The sequence below is a fragment of the Ochotona princeps genome, chromosome 17 (assembly GCF_030435755.1).
Source record: "Ochotona princeps isolate mOchPri1 chromosome 17, mOchPri1.hap1, whole genome shotgun sequence".
NCBI lineage: Eukaryota > Metazoa > Chordata > Mammalia > Lagomorpha > Ochotonidae > Ochotona > Ochotona princeps.
This window is the reverse complement of record NC_080848.1, coordinates 12,488,522-12,508,583: the sequence shown is the minus strand read 5'-3', so window position 1 is coordinate 12,508,583 and position 20,062 is coordinate 12,488,522. Positions and strand designations below refer to the sequence as shown.

At 41.2% G+C, this 20,062-nt stretch overlaps 1 protein-coding gene across 5 annotated transcripts in view; it reads left to right on the top strand.

Annotated features, from left to right (window-relative positions):
• The window catches only part of TLK2 (tousled like kinase 2), a 116,247-nt gene that overhangs the window by 60,567 nt on the left and 35,618 nt on the right, over positions 1-20,062 (top strand). For all 5 annotated transcript variants that reach the window (XM_058676622.1, XM_058676625.1, XM_058676623.1 and 2 more), the window contains 4 exons: positions 5,967-6,062; positions 7,339-7,431; positions 12,120-12,230; positions 14,065-14,201. In XM_058676622.1, coding sequence (XP_058532605.1) covers positions 5,967-6,062; positions 7,339-7,431; positions 12,120-12,230; positions 14,065-14,201 — 437 coding nt within the window. The remainder of the gene's footprint in view (positions 1-5,966; positions 6,063-7,338; positions 7,432-12,119; positions 12,231-14,064; positions 14,202-20,062) is intronic.

The window sequence follows — 20,062 nt, the reverse complement described above, 5'->3', positions numbered from 1 at the left end:
ACCCATAAGTGTTGGCAGGTTCTATGTTCACTCCTAGTTCAGCCAGTCACCACCCAACTCTTGAGCTAATCAGTGAGACTTGTGTTTCCATAGGGTTGGGCCCACTTATCCCCCACGGAATCTATTCCCAGACCTGGTTCTTTTGTGTGTTGGTTAGTGTCATTGCCCTGCCTAATGTTACTTGTCCCCTGTTCCAACACTCAATCAGGTACTGGGATCTAGCTCTGCTAGACAGGCCCTCAGCCATAGCTTTCGTGTGGTATGGAGTATGGTGGTCAGTGATGCTCTGAGTTAACAAGTCCATCTCAGGACACCCATGTGGGGTAGGGAATCAGTCTGACCCATACAGATCTTCCAGTCTCTCCCCCTCCATACCACCAGGTCTCAGTCCCCTCACTAGCCAGTACAGTGGCTCTGTTGTAAGGTGTCCCCAAGGATTCATTCCTCACTTACACATGCGGTGTCTGTATTCATAGATGTCCCTAGGCACTAATTTGTCATCAGAAATCCCCAGAGTTCATCGGCAGGTGGCCAGCGGGCAAAGCCTGGCACCCGGTGGGTGCGCTGGCTCCTAGGGAGCCAAGATGGTGCCGGCTGCTTAAAAAGCAACCGGGGGTGTGCTGTACCTTCCTTTCAGCAGCCAAGATAGGCCAGTGAAGCAGAGGCTCTACTTTGCATGCCTGACCTGCCACTGCTGAATTTTTTTTTCTGAATGTTTTTGAAAGATGATTTTTTATTTGAAGGTCAGAGTTACAGAATAAGAGGGAGGCATAGAGATATCTTCCAACTGCTGATTCATACTCTAGATGGCCACAATGGTCAAACCCAGGTGCCAGGAGTTTCTTCCAGGTCTCTCACATGCATGGCAGGGGCTCAAGTACTTGGACCATCTTTCCCTATTTTCCCAGGCCATTAACGAGTGGCAGAAATGGAGCAGGTAGGATGTGATTTGCTGCCTACATGGGATGCCAGTGTCAACATGCAGTGGCTTTACCTGCTATACCACAGTGCTAGCCCTGCTTTTTAAAATTTAGTGATTTATTTAGACTTTTAAAAAAATTGTTATTCATTTAAAGAGCAGAGTTATAAAGGTAGAGAGGGAGAAATCTTCATCCTCTGGTTCATTCCCCAAATGACTGAACTGGCTGGGACTGGGCTGCTCTAAAAGTAGGAGGCAGGAGCTTTGTCCAGGTCTCCAACTGATGGTAGGGATCCAAGGAGTTTGGCCTGCCCCCGCCTCTTTCCCAGGCACATCATCAGGAGCTGAATCAGAAGTGGCGCAGCCGGGACTCAAACTGGTGACTGTGTGAGATGCTGGTGCTGCATGCAGAGACTTGCCTGGAATCCACATTGCTAGCTCCAGAATTTTAATATTTGCTCAAATGGCAACTGATACCAATCATAGGCGGTGACCCCATGGATTTTCATGAATGTATATTAGTAATTGCAGTCATTTAGATACCACTTTTAGTTTCTTCACATCCTTGCAGTATTATTGTCAGCGTTTTTAAAATTGTAACCATCCTGATAATTGTAAAATGATACCTTATTTGATTTGCATTTCTATAATAATTAAAATAATATTGAGTCTTTCATTTTCAGCTTTTTTCCTTTAACTTAATTGACAATCTTTTCATCTGTTTTTTTTTTTTTTTTTTTTTTTTTTTTTAAATTTTACTTTAAGGTTGGCTGTGGGGCTTGGGTGGTGGGAGCTTCCAGCAGCATAGCTGCTGCTTAGGGTACCTGAGCCAGGTCAGACTTAATGCTTGGGACCCTGGCCACAGCCACCATTGCCACTCAGTGAGCGAGTCCTGGGCTTTCCTAGGCCCAAGAGGTTTCATCCCCCACGGTAAGTACGCTTTGAGGGGATCTCTCAGGCTTGGTCCCTCGCTCTGCCCTGCTGCCATTACCTTGTGGTCATGCTGCCACTGGGGAGTGAATCAACAGATGGAAGATCTTTCTCACTGTTTCTGCTTCTCTGTAAATCTGACTTTGTAATAAAAATAAGTCATTTTTAAAAGATTTATGTGTTTTTATTGGAAAGGTGGAGATAGAGAGAAGAGGAGAGACAGAGAGGAAGATCTTCTGTCTGATGGTTCGCTCCCCAAGCCCCTGCAACAGCTGGAGCTGAGCCAATCCGAAGCCAGGAGCTAGGAGCTCTTCTGGGTCTCCTACGCAGGTGCAGGAACCCAAGGCTTTGGGCCATCCTCGACTGCTTTCCCAGGCCACAGGCAGGGAGCTGGATGGGAGGCAGGGCCGCCGGGATTAGGACTGGTGACTTTATGGGATCCCGGCGCATGCAAGGTGAGGATTTTAACCACTATGCTATTGCGCCAGGCCCAAAATAAATAAATCTTAAAAAAAAATATTCCAGGGACAGCACTGTGGCTCAACATGCTAATCCTTCAACCTGCTACCACCAGCATCCCGTATGGTTGTAGGTTCATGTCCTGGCTATTCCATTTCCAATCCAGCTCCTGCCTAATGCACCTGGCCAAGCAGTGGGGGATGGCCTACGTGGAAGGATGCTCCCGTGGGGAGGACCCCGAAGCTCCAGGCTTCTGGCTTTGAACCAGCCTTGCTATTGCTGTCGCAGCCATTTGGGGCGTGAATCAGCAGATGGAAAATCTCTCTCTGACTTTCCTTCTCTTTGTAAATCTTTCAAATAAAAGTAAATTTTAAGAAAAGACAGACAAAACAAAACAAAACAAAAAAACCACATAGGGACCAGTGTTGTGCAGCCAGTTCAGCTGCTGCCTACAGACCAGCCTGTAGTATCACAGTTGGTTTGAGTCCTGGCTGCTCTACTTGTGATCCTGCTTTCTACTAATATATTTAGGAAAGCAGCAAAACATGATCGGGTACTCGGGCCCCGAACTCCCACATGGTGTGCCTCAGTGGAGTTTTGTGCTCTTGGCTTCAGCCTTGCCCAGCATTGCTGTTGCAACGATTTGGGGAGTTACCCAGCAGATGGGAAATCTCTTCCTCATCTCCCCTGGCAAATTTGCCTGGCAAATTCTTACGATACATATGAATTGTAAGTTTTCTTTTATTCTATTTGTTGACATTTTGCTTTCTTGATGGTGTATTTTGAAGTACACGACTTCTTGATTTTGAAAAGGTCCAATCTTTCTGCATTAATTGAAATCCACAGAGAGAGAAGAAATACAGTGAGACACCCCTTTCTCCCTGATGTGCACCATGTCCCCATGCTGTGGCTGAGGCCAGTTTTCAGGAAGCTGTGTGGGTGGCAGGTTCTCAGCTACTTGGGTTGTCGCATGCTACCTCCCAGGCTGTTTATTAGCAGAAACTGCAGGCAGGAACCAAATCAAACATCAGCAGGTTGTGGGCATGGTGTGAAAGTTTTGGACTGTTCTTCACTGCTTTCCCAGGTCACAAGCAGGGAGCTGGATGGGAAGTGGAGCTGCCGGGATTAGAACCGGCGCCCACAGGGGATGTTGACATACGCAAAGGGAAGATTAGCCAGTTGAGCCATTGCACTGGGTCCACTTTTTAATTTTTAAAGTATCTATATGTCTATTGTGTTTGTAAATTAGAGAGATCTGTTTTAATCCCTTATCATGAAGTCAAAAGTCACAGACTCCAGACACCTTAATTTGTAAGAGGAAGCTCAGTGGACCTGAACTTCTATTTGACAGTATATGTTTTTTCTGTAGTTTTTAAAAATTCTCATCATTATGATTTCATCTTGAAAAACTCTACATCTCATTAGAATCTTAGGAGATCCAGCTTGTTTGTTGTCTTGAATTACAAACTACTTTTACTTTTTTTTGTCTTTTTGAAGATTTATTTGTTTTAACTGAAGTCCAGGTGACAGTGAGAAAGGGACTGATAGGAAGATTTTCCGTCTGCGGGTTCACTCCCCAAATTGGCAGCAGTGGTCGGAGCTGAGCAGGTGTTAAGCTGGGAGCTGGGAGCTTCTCCTTGAGTCTCCCATGTGAGTGCAGGGGCCCAAGAGATTGGGCTATTTTTCGCTGCTTTCCCGGGTGCATTAGCAGGGAGCTGGTCAGGAAGTGGAGCAGCCAGGGCTAGAATCGGCATCTATGTAGGATGCCAGTGCCACAGACAGAGGATTAGCTTGCTGTGCCACCACACTGACACCAAGCTGGTTTTACTTTTATGAAACAGATAATCACTGTAGTTCTAAAGTTTTGTGAAACCTTTTTACCTTTTGAAAGCAAATACTTATGAATCTAGACATAAGGTATGCTCATTAAGTAGATAGTGAATTAGTACATGAAACTTGAGTTTAGAATCTGCCTACCATGTATCGTGAGCCTTCCATGGAATCCCATATGTGACGTGCTTAGTTTGCTCACAGCCTGCCGCGTCAGTCGGCTGTGGTCATTGACAGTGATCGGTGTGCTTGCAGGTAGCTCCAGTGCTGATCCCCTCACATGTTAGCTCTGGGACCTGGTTACTGTTCTTGCTTTGCATTTTCCTTATCTGTAAATGAACTAATAATAACAATAATGGCAGCTGCCTTAACTGGATTTTTAAAGATCACATGTTATGTCACAATGAAACCTTTTGCTTGCAGTAATAGTTCCGTAGATGGTGATAATACCAATATCAATATGGATTATGTAGAAACTACCAGAAAAAAGTTCACTTATATATAACAGTACAGTCTCTGTTGAGATAGCAGAACTGTATTTCTGTTATCCCATTACCCTCAAAATATCTAATATTTACTAGTTATTCTTAGTTACAACTGCAATTGTTTATAGTGTATTCAGTATGTAATTGTATCTTGCTTTTATAAAAGGATTGAGGGGCTCGGCGCGATTACCTCACTGCCAAAATCCTCACCTTGCACGCAGTGGGTTCTCATGTGGACACCGGTTTCAATCTTGGCAGCCCTGCTTCCCATCCAGCTCCCTGCTTGTGGCCTGGGAATGCAGTCAAGGACAGCCCAAAGCCTTGGGACCCTGCACCGTGTGGGAGACCCAGGAAGAAGCTCCTGGCTTCTGACTTCAGATTGGCTTAGCTCTGGCCTTTGTGGTCACTTGGGGAGTGAATCATCGGATGGAAGATCATCTTCTGTGTCTCTCCTCGTCTCTGCATATCTGCCTTTCCAATATAAATAAATCTTTTTAAAAAGCACTTTAAAAATAAATAAAAACGGATTGAGAATGTGAGGATTGTATATTCCGGAATAGTCACGTAAAAGCTAATAAATTTTGAAGATTTTATTGGCAAGGCAGATGTACAGAGAGAAGGCGAGATCTTCTATCCACTGGTTCACTTGCCAAATGGCCGTAATGGCCAGAGCCAAGTTGTTCTGAAGCCAGGGACCAGAAGCACCTTCCAGGTCACTCGTGTGGGTGCAGGGTTCCAAAGCTTTTATCCATCCCCTGCTGTTTTCCCAGGCCACTGCTAAGGAGCTGGGTGGAAAGTGGAGCAGCCCGGATATGAACCAGTGCCCACATGAGATCCCAGCGCTTGCAAGGGGAAAGTTAACCAATTGAACCATTGCGCTGGGCCCAAACCTAACGAATTTTAAAATGCCTTAGAATTGCCAGTTGGGTAGTGACAATATTGGAAATACACCTAGGTTTGGGGATTATTTGCAATAATGGCTTGCAGACTTTTGTGTTCCCTAGGCACTGGGAACTTCACTGGCCTTTTCTGACAAAAATGTACAGAAACATGAGTGGAGAAGGCAAGTTATTATAGGAATAGTTCTTCATTTTCTATAGCTTACATATTTAGAAATCTTTAAACATTTGATACTTTAAAAGCTGTTAACAGAAACACAGTCTCAACCACTGTTTCTGGCCCTTGAGTCTCATGTTTGACTTGCTGTATTTTCATTTTGACCGCATCGCCCTGACTTCTGTGAGCAGAAGGAGTGTGCTTTTTAGAGATAACCATTTGGATTCACATATTCGTGGAGAAAGATGCAAAACCTTCCTGTGACTAGCAGTGTACGTTTCTTATAGGCTCAGCAAAACAGTCCCTCTTCCACGGGATCTGGCACCACAGAGCACTCCTGCAGCTCCCAGAAGCAGATCTCCGTCCAGCACCGACAGACCCAGGTAGGTCCGTGGTCAGTAGGCGTTAGAGGAGACCTGCTTGGGAATGCATGCTGACCACTTGGCTCTTCCGCTTGTTTCCCTTGGTCGCTCTGACTCCACCTCATTCTTTGTGTGTATCTGTAAGTCACTGGTGAATATTTATGTTCTTTTGAAAGGTACTTTAACTTCCTGAGGCAGAAATGCTTTTATTGAGTTTGGTGATGAGGAAAAAAATACTTCTAGTCTGGGTACAAATCTTAGCTTTGCAGCTTACACTTTGTCTTCCTGTATATTAGCTTTCTTTAGTAGGTATTATCATCAAAGTTAGGTTGATTCTGATTATGTCAGATAATATGTACAAAATGCTTATTAAGGATAATGCTTACAGGAGGCATTTCATAAATCCTCTGCTTTATGAAAGTAATGAATTTATTCCTTGTATTTGTCTTTTTTGGCAAGAACTCACTAAATTTCTTTAAAAGTGGTATGACAACACAATTTCCTCTTAAACAGGCTTCAGAAACTTGAGTTTAAGAATCTGAAGACTGTATCTGAAAAACACAGTGGCTCTTTCTGCATTTTATAATGCTGAGCCTCTTCTAGTCTCTTTCAGCATTTGTCTTTTTTGTCTTTATGACAGGATACTTGGCAACCTAGAATTTCCTAAATCTTGCAAGTTTTATAACCTTCTGGTGCAGATTTTAGTTTTGTGTAATCATCGCCAGGGGTTAAAAGCACATGGGCTAACTTCGGCAGGTGCAGAGCTTCTTAGCCCTGATTGCTCTCTCTGTTTCCACTAGATGGCAGCACAGTTGTTCTTTTGAGGTTTAGGTTCTACTTTAAGTTCTTTTCAAAGTTACTTCATTTCTTTTTCTTTTTTTTAAAGATTCATTTTATTTTTATTACAAAGTCAGACATACTGAGAGGAGGAGAGACAGAGAGGAAGTGGAGCTGCCGGGACCAGAACCAGCGGCCACATGGGATCAAGGCGAGGACCTTAGCCACTAGGCCACGCTGCCAAGCCCAAAGTTACTTCATTTCTACAGTGATGCATTTCTGTGTTCAATACACAGTAGGTTGAGATTTCATGTATTTGGTTCCCAGATAAACATGTCTTTGAGTACAGGTCTAACTGGAATCTGAAGAGTGCGATGAGAAAAGCAAAATTGATTTTTTGAGCCATTTGATTCTAGGCTATTTGAGTTAGCAAGTGCATTTTTCAGAAAAGCAATGAGAAAGAAGTGATGAAATAGTATTTTGAGACTAATACTATCTTTGTTTTGATTTTTGTCTCTAGTCTGACCTCACAATAGAAAAGATATCTGCACTAGAAAACAGTAAGAATTCTGACTTAGAGAAGAAAGAGGGAAGAATAGATGATTTATTAAGAGTAAGTACCAAGATGTGGTAAGAGGTAACTACATAGCAGTAATAAACTTTTGTATATGTGCCTTTAATCTGAAGGAAGATATAGGGACCTGGGTCATACCTATGTTCCAAACAGTATATTTGGCTTGGGGCATTGTGGCAAGTTGGGTTGAGACGCTACTTAAGACACCACATCCCATATTGTACTGCTGGTTCAAGTCCTGGTGCTCTCTGCTCATGTGTCCTGAGAGGGAGCAGAGATTGGTCCTGGTGCTGGGAGTCCTGGGGCAGCCTTGGCCCCTGGCTTCTGCTTGGCCCAGCCCTCACTCACGCAAGCACTTGGGGAAGGAACCAGTGGATAAAAGGTCTCTCTTTTTCTCTCTGTGCCTTTCAAATAAATAATACCACCCTGTTCTGTGGTGTTGTAATAGTTAACTTAAAAAAATGTTTATTTGAAAGGCAGAGTTACAGCAAGAGAAAGAGAAACAAAGAGATTTTTTTTATCTGCACTGCCCCCCCCCAATATTTTAATTTATTCTAGAAAAAATAGATAGGTGTTGTATTTTATCTGAAACTGTTAGAATAAGCATAGCATGTTTTTCTATTCTTGCAAATTCACTGAGTTTTGGAAGCTGTTTTCAAGCATGCCTGTTATAACTTTAAGGTTTTTTTTTTTTTTTTTTTTTTTTAATCGATTGGATGTTAAGCTGCTTGGGATGCCTTCTTTCTGTCTCAGAGTGCCTGTGTAAGTCCTGGCTGCTGGTCTTGTCCAGCTGCTTGAGTCCTGCCGCCCGCATGATAGATCTCGATGGGGTTCTGGCTCCTGGCTCGCCTGGCCAACCCTGGCTGTTGCAGGAATTTGCAGAGTAAACCAGCAGATAGAAGAGCTCTCTGCCTTTCAAGTAAATGAAAATAAACAAACATTAAAGCATGTGAAAATGCTTTATATTTACAGAAGAAACTTAAAAATAGTCTGAAATGATAACTCTTAAATTTATATTATGTCATTTAAAAAATATATTTTGAACATGTAGTTCTGTATGACTCAGTCATTTTTTTCCAAAAGGTAAAATGAATGTATTGTTTCCTACTATTAAAGTTATACATACTTCTTGTAATAAAGTTAGAAATACAGAAAAATGTATCATCCATATCATCCATAATGCTCTATCTGGAATAAAGCATTTGGTATATTTGCTTTCAGCAATTGTTTGGACCATTTACAATATTATGTACATGCATATATAAGTGAATTTTATAGATAAGATTGGCTAGTATTTTTATTTTCCCCACTGATATAGAAGATAAAAGTTTGACTTTCCTTTTTATCCAAAAAGTAATTTCAGCTTGACCCTGTACTCTTCAGGGGTGTCAAGAAGCAGGGTGAGGGGTGGCAACCTTGCTGGCATCGCTTGTTCTTTTTTCTGTTTGTTTGTTTTTGTATTTCTTTTTTCTGTTTGTTTGTAATTGTTATTTTTCATTGGTTTTTCTTATTGTACTTATTGTGCTTGGACCGGCTCACACATGGATGCCAGCTCTGTAGGCAGAGGCTTAAGTTGCTGTGCCATACCATCAGCCCCATATAATGATGGCTTCTTCCCTTTCTAGTTTGGATCTCTGTTCTCTTTCTTACAATTATAATATTTTATGTCTCTTTTTAATGAGTCCTTCTTTTGAAATTGATTTATTTGGGCCTGGCGGCGTGGCCTAGCAGCTAAAGTCCTCGCCTTGAAAGCCCCGGGATCCCATATGGGCGCCAGTTCTAATCCCGGCAGCTCCACTTCCCATCCAGCTCCCTGCTTGTGGCCTGGGAAAGCAGTTGAGGACGGCCCAATGCATTGGGACCCTGCACCCATGTGGGAGACCTGGAAGAGGTTCCTGGTTCCCGGCTTTGGATAGGCGCACACCGGCCCATTGCGGCTCACTTGGGGAGTGAAACATCAGATGGAAGATCTTCCTCTCTCTCTCTCCTCCTCTCTGTATATCCGGCTTTCCAATAATAATAAAAATCTAAAAAAAAAAAAAAGAAATTGATTTATTTATTTGAGAGGCAGAGAGAGAGAAAGCAGACAACATAGAAATCTTTCCCATATGTTGGTTCATTCCTCAGATACTTGCCACAGCCATGGCTGAACTGAGCCTGAAACCTGGGAGCTAAGAACTTTCTCCAGGTCTGCCTCATGGGTGGCAGGAAGTCAGTTACCTGAACCATCTACCATTGCTGGCCATGTCTGTGTTAGGAAACTGGAATCGAGAGCCTGGAGGTGGGCATTGAACCCCGCACTCCATAGGGGGCTGTGAGCATCTCAACTACTAGGCCAAATGCCCACCCTGTGTTTCTAACTCTCATTAAACAATGCCTTCAGTACATTTTCTATTGTTTATTGCATGTCACGTGGTTTTTGATCAATTATTTTCATTTTTTAAATCTTTGAATAAGGAGAACTGTGTGTATGGCTCAGTAGCTGTTGCACAGCTTTTATTGTTAGCATGCATATGTATCAGAATAATGTATATGTTAGCAATATATATAATAAACACATGTAACTTGGAGTTGGTGTTACTTTTGCTTTTGTTCATATTGATTGCTGGTTGAATAATTACCAATGATTTTTTTTTTATTTTAAAGATTTACTTATGTGATCATTTCTCAGTCTTTTGGCTAAGATCAAGTGTAAAGATTTACTTATTTAAAAGTCTGAATTCCAGGGGGTTGGTTTTCCATCTGCTGGTTCACTCTCCAAATGGCACCAATGGCTGGAGCTAGGCCAGTCCAAAGCCAAGAACTGGGAGCTTCTTCTGGGTCTCCCAAGGGACTGTAAGCATGTAGGGCTTGGGTCATGCTCCTTTGTAAGTGGAGCAGCTGGAACTTGAACTGGTGCTCATGTGGGTGCTAGCATCACAGGGGGCAGCTGGGCCTGCCATATGACAATCCTGGCTGCAGTTTTCTGAGATTTATAATGAGGTAGCCTGTGCATATAAAATGCTCTCAGCCATATACCAGTATGTACCAAGTTTTTGTCTGAATTGGCTGTGCTGGGCTGAAAAAGATGACCTCTCATCTTTGTCTTTCATTGCCTGTCTTATGATTTCGAACACAAAGTATGTGAAAAACCTGAATTCAATCCATGCCTCTTACATGTGTGAAAGCAGCCAACTACCAGAGCCATTATTCATTGCTTCCCAAGGCACACACTGGCAGGATGTTGGAATTAGGAATGGAGCTGGGATTAAAACTCATTCTTTTCAGTGTGGGATGTGGCTGAACCAAGCAGCATCTTGGCTGCTAAGCCATATAAGTTTGCTTTTTGTATTTCAGTAAGTGTTTGTTTCCATTTGTCTTTACTTGGAAGACCCTGAAGGGCAGCTGCCATATTTTCAGGTTGATTAGAAGTGATTTTTCTGTTCTGGAGGAAACAAGATGAGAAACGGCCTCAGCTCTTTGTATCATCTTCCAGCAAACATGAGTCAGTCATTGGGCTTTTCCATTTTCATGAGATACTGGATATGCTGCCTTGAAAGCTTCTAGCTGGCTGCACTCACATAAATTCAGGATATTTTAACCATCAAGCAGTGTCCCAGAGTTTGATTGATTTCATACATGTGGTTACAAATTTCAGGAGAGTACCCACTTTCGAAAACTATACTGACTTTCCCATAAGCATATTTGGCTTATAAGTTTTTTGATATAATATTGGATTGTCTCATTACCCAAATGTTGTTACACTTTGTTCCTAATAATGTAATTGTTAGAATTCTGTAAGAAAAACCAATAAAAAATTTGTGCTGATGCACATAGCAGAAATATTTGATGATAGAAACTATTTTATACAGGCTACTTGAAAAATGAAAGTAGATGTCTCAGAATTTGAGTGCCTCATAATATTTTGCATTGTGCTTTGTAACTGTTAGAGAAGCAATTTCATTTCATTGGAAAGCAACAATTTTTTTAGAACCTAATTCAAGGTAATTTATCATGAAGTGGCATTATTTGCTGAGAGAATAAAAATCTTTTGCTTAACACAAGAATAATAAATTCAGAAGTTGCAAGTCAAGTTTGACCTTTGGTTAGTGATTCTTTCCTTCTGTGTTATTTTGGGAACCTTATATTTTTCAAAGTATTTAACCAATCCTGTAGGTTTTTGACCACAACTAAATTAACCATATGTTTACATTCTGGCATTTTTGAACCAGGGTCTTGTTTGTTAGTTTTGCCGTGTGTGGCATGGGTGTGTGCCTGCTTTCTCTGGGGAGGAACATTTATGTAAATTCATGTTTCTTTTTCTTTGGAAATGAGAATCATAAAACAAAATATAACATAAAGGATGTTGTGCTTTTAAAATTCTGTAGTTTTTTATAAGTGCTTTATTACTCTATCTTAAACTCTCATTGTATGTTTTTAAAGATTTTTTTAAATTTTGTGATAACTTGGGTATCTGTGATGTGCAGAATTATCTCTGATTATTGAGAACAAGTATGATGAATAGATAAACATGCTGACTTTGGTAGCAGATTTCATCATGAATGAATAGATGATCATTTAATAAAGTAAAGGGAATCTTTATTTACCTTTTATAAACCTAATTAGTCTTTGAATCTAAGTTTTGATTTAGATTTAACCATAACTAAAAATGTTTTCTGTGTCTCTAGATGACTGCTCTTGCAGGAATCTCTTTCTTGGAGCTAACTAAAAACTGTTTTTCATTGAAGGTCAACTGTGATTTGAGACGGCAGATTGATGAGCAGCAAAAGATGCTAGAGAAATACAAGGAACGATTAAATAGATGTGTAACAATGAGCAAGAAACTCCTTATAGAAAAGGTCAGTGACAATCGGTGGCTTCACCTCTGTCTCACCAAAGCTTAGTTTGTGGCGTTTTGTGACTCCTTAGCTTTTATTTCCTGAGATGGTGGTATGTAAAAGTAGAGCTTTTTGGAAATAGGTTCTGGTTTGACAGAAGTCTTCACGTTAACACGGGGTCACTCATCCAACGTGGGATGTACTTTCTAGCTGTGCATTGCTTAGAGGATGAAGGTGAAGATGTCCTAGCATTGTGTATTTGGGGTGTTATCTAACTTTTATTTATCCTGTCAATTGAAATGAGTATCCTATTGCAAACTTTTAGCATTAGTGAAGTGTTTCTATTTAAAGATAGTATTTGGAGTAACATGAATATAAGAATGTGATAATTAAATGCTTCGTGCTTTAAAAATCAAATTGTCATATATGATTACGTTTGTGTGGTTGATGTCTCCTCTCTTACAGTAACTGATCAAGTGCAGCTTTCCTTGAAAAGATTATCAACATCACTGTCACTTTCACCAGAGTGAGACAGTGTTACTTACCCTGGAGAATGACTAAGAGTAGAAAGACTAGGGATGCCACGTATTACTGAAAATGCATGGCAGGCTGATTTCTTACACTCGTGGGAACGTAGAGTGCTATAGCCACGTTAGAAAATTTTGAGGCCATCTCATTGGCTGAAATACACGCCCATCCTGTGATTCAGTTCTGTTCCTGGTATTTACCCAAGAGAAGTGAAAGAAAATGTCCACAAAAAGTCTTGTAGTAGAGTATTATTGGAATCTTATTTACAGAATTCCCAAACCAACAACTTCTCAGGTGGTTTGACCTATCCATCAGTAGTAAAGTAGAAATTGTGACATGTTCATGCCGTGAATTAATGAACTACTCAGCAATGAAAGGGGCCAGCCTCCTGGTCTTCATACGTAACAGCAGTGCATGGATCTAAGAAACTTTATTCACAGCTTCTGCTCTTCATGGGCTAACAGTCTTCATGACGTGGAAGGAGGAGGAGCCATGTTCACATGCCTGAGGAAGCTTGTGAAGCTGGAGTATGAGTCAGGAATATCAGGAAATGTGCACCGAAGGCAGGGAGCTGGGGAGAAAGCTTCCAGGAAGAAGGAAATTGTGTTCTAGGCAAGAAAATCTGCAGGTGTGAATAGCCTTCATGAGAGGAAAACTTTTAACATCTTCCCTAGGGTTTCCCATGGCACTATTTCTTGTAATAATGTGTTCTTTTCCCTCAAATTTGTTATTGAAGTTTGTATTTTAAATTATAATTATCAAGTAGACTAATAAATGTTTCTCTGCAAATTCCATAGCTTAACACTTTTACATTCCTGCCCCATAACTTTTTTTTAGAATATTTGCTGAATAATAAACAATGTTCTAGGAGTAGGGTAAGATGCCCTAGAGTGGCTATTCTGTGGGCAGGTGAGCATCATTTTCAGATCATGAAGTTCATTCTCATGTCAAGATTCAAAGTTTGACTGCAAAGAACCTTGGGAAATTTGGGGCATTCAATTGGAATAAAGGATAGTGATGTTTTGAGAAAATGCATCAACAGGAGGTCTTTAGGATAGATTGGAAGAAAACAGGGCGACAGTGTGAGATGCTGGCCTGCAAGATCTAAAACCCAGACATACAGAAATACCTTCCCAGGAAGAGTCCACTGCTCTGTTACCCTATCCTGTTCACTTTGTTTGAATAGGAATGATAGCTCATCTAAGCAGTTAGTACTGATTATTCTGATAATTTTCTCTGATGATCTTAAATTTTATACTTATAAGTAAATGTCTTTCTCCACTTTCATTGGTGTTTAATCCTTTTTTTAAAATCCTTTCCCTTTAAGTCCAAACAAGAGAAGATGGCATGTAGAGATAAGAGCATGCAAGACCGCTTGAGATTGGGCCATTTTACTACTGTCCGACATGGGGCCTCTTTTACTGAGCAGTGGACAGATGGTTATGCTTTCCAGAACCTTATCAAGTAAGTGATTATATAGAGAACTGACAAGTTGATTTGGATATTTAGTTTCCTGTAAATATTTAGTTTCCTAGAAATAGTCATCCTTTATTTTTTTAAGTCACCACATACATTGAAAAAATATAATTAAGTAAATTCCTGGAAAATATGAACCAGAAATCTTGAGAAATAAAAATTAAGTTTAGGGTCAGCATGAGGTGACTCAACAGACTAATCCTCCACCTATAAGCACCATCACTCACGCGGGTGCCAGTGTGTGTCCCAGCTGCCCCACTTCCAGTCCAGCTCCCTGCTTATGACGTGGGAAAGCAGTGGAGGCTGGCTCACATCCTTGGGCTGCTGTGGCCATGTGGGAGACCCCGAAACTCTTGGCTCCTGGCTTTCGATCGGCTCTGCTCTGTTTTGGCAGTTTGGGGGGCTAATGAACCAGGGAATGAAAGATCTTTCTGTCTTCTTTGTGGCTCTGCCTTTCAAAAAAAACAAATCTTAAAAAAGTTCTGCTTTAAAGATAAAGAAAACAATTCAAGGAAGGAAACATGACTTGAGCTCTTTTAAATTATGTGATATATTTTGTCAACGAGTTTGTTTAGTGTTTTATTCTAGATCCCTGGAAAAATGCAGTAGGCAAGGACCTAAGGAAGAATTTTCTGCATTAAGTATGAAACCATGGGACAACCTTTCAGGATACATCCTTAAACCTCTTTTTTTTGTTTGTTTGTTTGTTAATTTTGAGGTTATTTATTTTAGGGTCTGATTCCATGGCTCAGTGGTTAAACCTGCACCTTTTCCTCACTGAGATACCACATGGGCGCCAGTTTGTGTCCCAGGTACTCCACTTTCCATCCAGCTCCCTTCTTAGGACCTGGGAAAGCCGTAGAGGATGGGACCCTGTATCTCTGTGGGAGACCCAGAAGAAGCTTCTGACTTCTGGGTCCTGGCTTCACATCAGCTTAGCTCTGGTCATTTTGCCCGCTGCTTTACTCCTCAAATGACACAATAGCCAGAGCTGAGCTGATCTCGATCCAAGAGCCTCTTCAGTTCTCTCATGTGGGCGCAGGGTCCCAAAAGCTTTGCGCCATCCTCTGCTGCCTTTTTGGGCCACAAGCAGTTGAGCTGGAAGGGAAGTGGAGCAGGTGGTACCTGATCTGGCACCCATATGGGATGCCAGGGCTTGGCGGCAGAAGATTAGCCATTTGAGTCATCACGCTGGCCCCTGTAGTTATTTGTTGACTCATTTCTATCTGAGACTGTCATTTAGGACATTGTGTTTGTAATCATAGGCTCTCAGACTTTTCATTTCTAGATCTTGGTGAGATGCAGATTCCATAGACCACCTTTCCCATCTGTTTTTCCAAGTTAAAGTAGCTTGCTGAGTGTGACTTGATGGATGTAGGGCATACATAAAATGTATGCTTGAAAAGAACAGATATTGATGCTATTTATAATGTTGTTTAAATTAAGCTCTGGATCACACGTCTGCAGTCATTGTTTTGTATGTACAATTTGGCTTCCAACTTATTTGAAATCACAATTGTAATTCAGACTTGTGCATTTTGATGTAAGAGGAGGCTGTTTGGGCAACTGCTTGGCCCACCAGTTAAGATGTTGTTTGAATCACCCCCATTCCACATTGGAATGTCTAGGTTCCAGTCCTGGTTCTGTTCCCCATCACATTTCCTGCTGGCAAACATTGTGGGAGGCAGCAGTGGTGGGTCACATTTTTGGTTCACTGCTCACTTAGGAGAACCAGATGGAGTTGTTGGGTTCTGGATTTGGCTTGGCCCAGCCTTGGCTGCTGTAGGTATTTGGAGAGTAAACCAGCAGATAGATTTCTGTTTTTACATGTGTGTCTATGTCTCGCTGCCTTTCAAAATAAAAACGAAAAAGAAGAATGTTTTTAAAAGCAGCAGCATATGTTAAATCATAAAATACCCTAAAAGTAAAGCGCAGACTATTGAGTTAGGCCAGGGCCAGAGGCTCAGTGTCCGCTGAAAGCTCGGAGTGTAGGTGATTGGTGACAGCAGAAATGCAGCACACTCCAACCTGGACATGGAAATTACTCTAAAAATGACACACTGTCCAGATGTGTTAGGCTGGGGTCAGAAGGAGGTGAAGTTCTGGTTCTCATTGTGGTGAAGCAGTAGCCTACACTGACTGCACATGTGATGGTTCCTCCAGCTCTCGGCAAGCGCTTCATTCCATGGCAGTGTTTTCAGGTGGACTCAAAAAGATCACAACTTTTAGAGATGTAAAGTGTCCTTCTTCTTGGGAAGTGATTTTTTTTCTGAAAGGATCAGTATTTTGTAGTTTTACTCTATAAATAACTGATGTTCACATAGTTCTGGGATTCTTAACACGGGTATGGAATATGAAGTAAGAGCTGCTATAGAGCCATCATCAGAAAAATTTTGGCTGTGTTGATGAAACCCGAGTGTTGTTCCTTGTAGGGAGGTAGCACCTTTCTCATGGTTCAGTCACAGAGGTTGAAATGTCCATCTCTTCTCCTGGAAGGTCATTTCTGGCTGATGTCTGTTGTAGTTATTTTATTTCCTGACATTTTGGCTTTTAATCGATTCTGTTTCTTAGTTTGAATGCAGAAATGGAAATTCTTCAGTCCTGAAAGACTATATCTGATAATTTCGTACAGTTCTCCACATAAGGAACTCCACAACATGCCAAATGATTTTTTTTATTTTTACTTTTCTAAAGATTTATTCACTTTATTACAGTCAGATATACAGAGAGGAGGAGAGACAGAAAGGAAGATCTTCCGTCCGATGATTCACTCCCCAAGTGAGCCGCAACGGGCCGATGCGCGCCGATCCGATGCCGGGAACCAGGAACCTCTTCCAGGTCTCCCACGCAGGTGCAGTGTCCCAATGCATTGGGTCGTCCTCCACTGCTTTCCCAGGCCACAAGCAGGGAGCTGGATGGGTAGTGGATCTGCCGGGATTAGAACCGGCACCCATATGGGATCCCGGGGCTTTCAAGGCGAGGACTTTAGCTGCTAGGCCACGCCGCCAGGCCCCATGCCAAATGATTTGATGTGTATAGGTGGAACTGTGTCTTAGGGAGCAGACAAACCTCAAGACGTATCAATTGGAATTGGATAGCATGTGACTTTGTTTTCTGAATCCTTTTGAGTGATCTTTGATTCCTTAAAACTTAAATTTATTGTCTTGTGAAGAAAATTGTATCAGATTTGTAATATTTTGGGCCCGAATTAGTGAGTTTTACTTTCCATACTATGTTTGGACCTGTTGAAAAGGTAGCTTGCTTTATATCTCTGAAAAAGTAATGTTATGTGTGATTATATGCAGTTTTTTAATTTAAATAAGTCTCAGTGGCAAAACAATAAAATTTCTTTGCCAAAACTTCTTTCATATCTAGGCAAATGGCATTATTGAGATTTGACCCATGTTCAAAACAGTGATTGCTACTATGTGGATTATGAGAAAGGGTAAACTAAGCCTCAGAGGCTTGTAATACTAATCCAGGTATTTATTGTAATGCAGAAGGGGCACTGTACCCATTACAAAGCTATTTCTGGTGAACCCTTCGATATTGGTTATCTGATCCAATAAGGTAATCCATTTTACAGCTGCTAACAGAGTAAATCAACTTCTGGTGATCTTTAAGAAATTCTTTTCTTTCTTTTTTAAAATGGCTTATTTATTTATTTATTTACTTACTTAGATGTCAGAGAGACGGAGAGTGAAAGATAGGTCTTCCCTCTGCTGGTTCACTGTCAAATGACCACAGTGGCCAGAGCTGGGTTGGTCCTAAGCTGGGAGCTGGGAACTTCTTCCAAGTCTCCCAGATGGGTGCAAAGATTGAAGGACTTTAGAAATCCTCCACTGCTTTCTCAGGCCATCCACAGGGAGTTGGATCAAAAGTGGACCAGTCTAGACTAGAACCATGCCTGTATGGAACACTGGCGTTGCAGGTGGAGGACTAGCTGATTAAGCATGCTGAGCCCTTTGAGAATTTCTTACATGTAGTATATTCATGTGCCATTTGAACATCACGTAGCATTTTACTGCTGGTAATGTCTGACATTGTGTACATTATTTTTCTAATACATCTTCTAGCATGGTTGGAGTTTATAATACCATTTTACTGTTGAATGTATTTTCATTTCTAAGTTTGTTGTAGCAAAGTAACATGAATTACATGGTTTAAAGCAGCAGAGGTTTCTTCTGTCACAGTTCATGAGGCCAGATGTTCAAAATCAAGGCATGGTAGGACCATGTTTTCTGAAATTTCCAGGGAGAATCCTTCTTTGCCACTCCCAGGCTCCTGATGGATACATGGTTCCTTGGCTTCTGATAGCAGCACTCTAATCTTGGCTTCTGTCTTCACCTGGTGTCCTCACAGTGCGTGCCTCATTGCTTCAGAGTCACATTGGATTATGTCAATGACTCCATTTCCACATTAGATCCTATGCTCAGGTGGTAGGAATTAGGACTTCACCCTACCTTGGAGAAGACACAGTTCAACCTGCAGTAGCACTGATGATCTTTTCTCTCCTAGGGAATGGCTCCTTAAATGTAATTACTTATATTTGAGTGAAAACAGTTTATTGAGTCAGCAATACTTCAATAGAAAATTGAAGAAATAGTCTCTTTTCATGGGCAAGCACTCTGTAAAATTGATACTGCACAAGGAATGTTTAAGGATCAACTCTGCAACACACCATTGTATGTGCTGGTGTGTATGAAGGATATTAAGACATGCTCTCTAGTCTAGAAGTTAGTTTATTGCTATAATCGAGACTTTGTGCTCATAGAATAAACCTGAAAGTACCACTAGCAGACGAGCCCACCAGTATAAATAGGTAAGCAGCCTCAAGAACACCAAGCATTGATAGGGGAATCATAGTGAACATACACCACTGACCGTTGGTACATCAGCTCCCAGGTCCAAGCAAGTTCTGTTATCGGCATATACACTTGAGATGTCCCCACGTGTGTTTGGTAGCCTGTGTGTCTTGTCTTCACACTTTATGTATGTGATGGCTGTTTATATATATATCTATATATATATATGAATTACATGGGTCTCCTTTGTTAGTCTGAAGAGATGATATATATGAATTCTCCTTGAAAATAATGAAAGCGGTTGCTAAAGTCTCAGTCTCACAAAGTACGTGTAATTTTTTTAAAGATTTATTTTATTTTTATTTATTTATTTATTTTTAAGATTTTATTTAAATCTCATAAAATAATTTATTTAAAATTTATTTTGCATTTATTTTTTTAAATTATTTATTATTTAACTTCATTAATTACATTGTATTATGTGACACAGTTACATAGATACTTGGGTTCTCCCCACCCCTCCCCAAACCCTCCCACCATGGTGGATTCCTCCACCTTGTTGCATAACCACAGGTCAAGTTCAGTTGAGATTCCCCCATTGCAAGCGTATACAAAACATAGAGTCCAGCATCTTATTGTCCAGTCAAGTTCAACGGCTTCTTAGGAATACCCTCTCTGGTCTGAAGACAGAGCCAGCAGAGTATCATCCCAGTCAATTGAAAGCTCCAACATACCATCAGCAAAAATTTACATCATTATGGAATTAATTGACATAGTAATGAGTAACCAATATGTTAAAAGTAAATGCGAGTTCCCAGCCACCTTCTGTGACCACCTCACCTATACTTCAATTTTATTTTTTACTGGAAAGTCAGACATACACAGAAGAAGATCTTCTATCCAATGATTCACTCCCCATGTGGCCTCAATGGCCGGAGCTGAGCCAATCTGAGGCCAGGAGCCAGGAGCCTCTTCTGGGTCTTCCACGCAGGTGCCCAAGGCTTTGGGCCATCCTCGACTGCTTTTCCAGGCCATAAGCAGGAA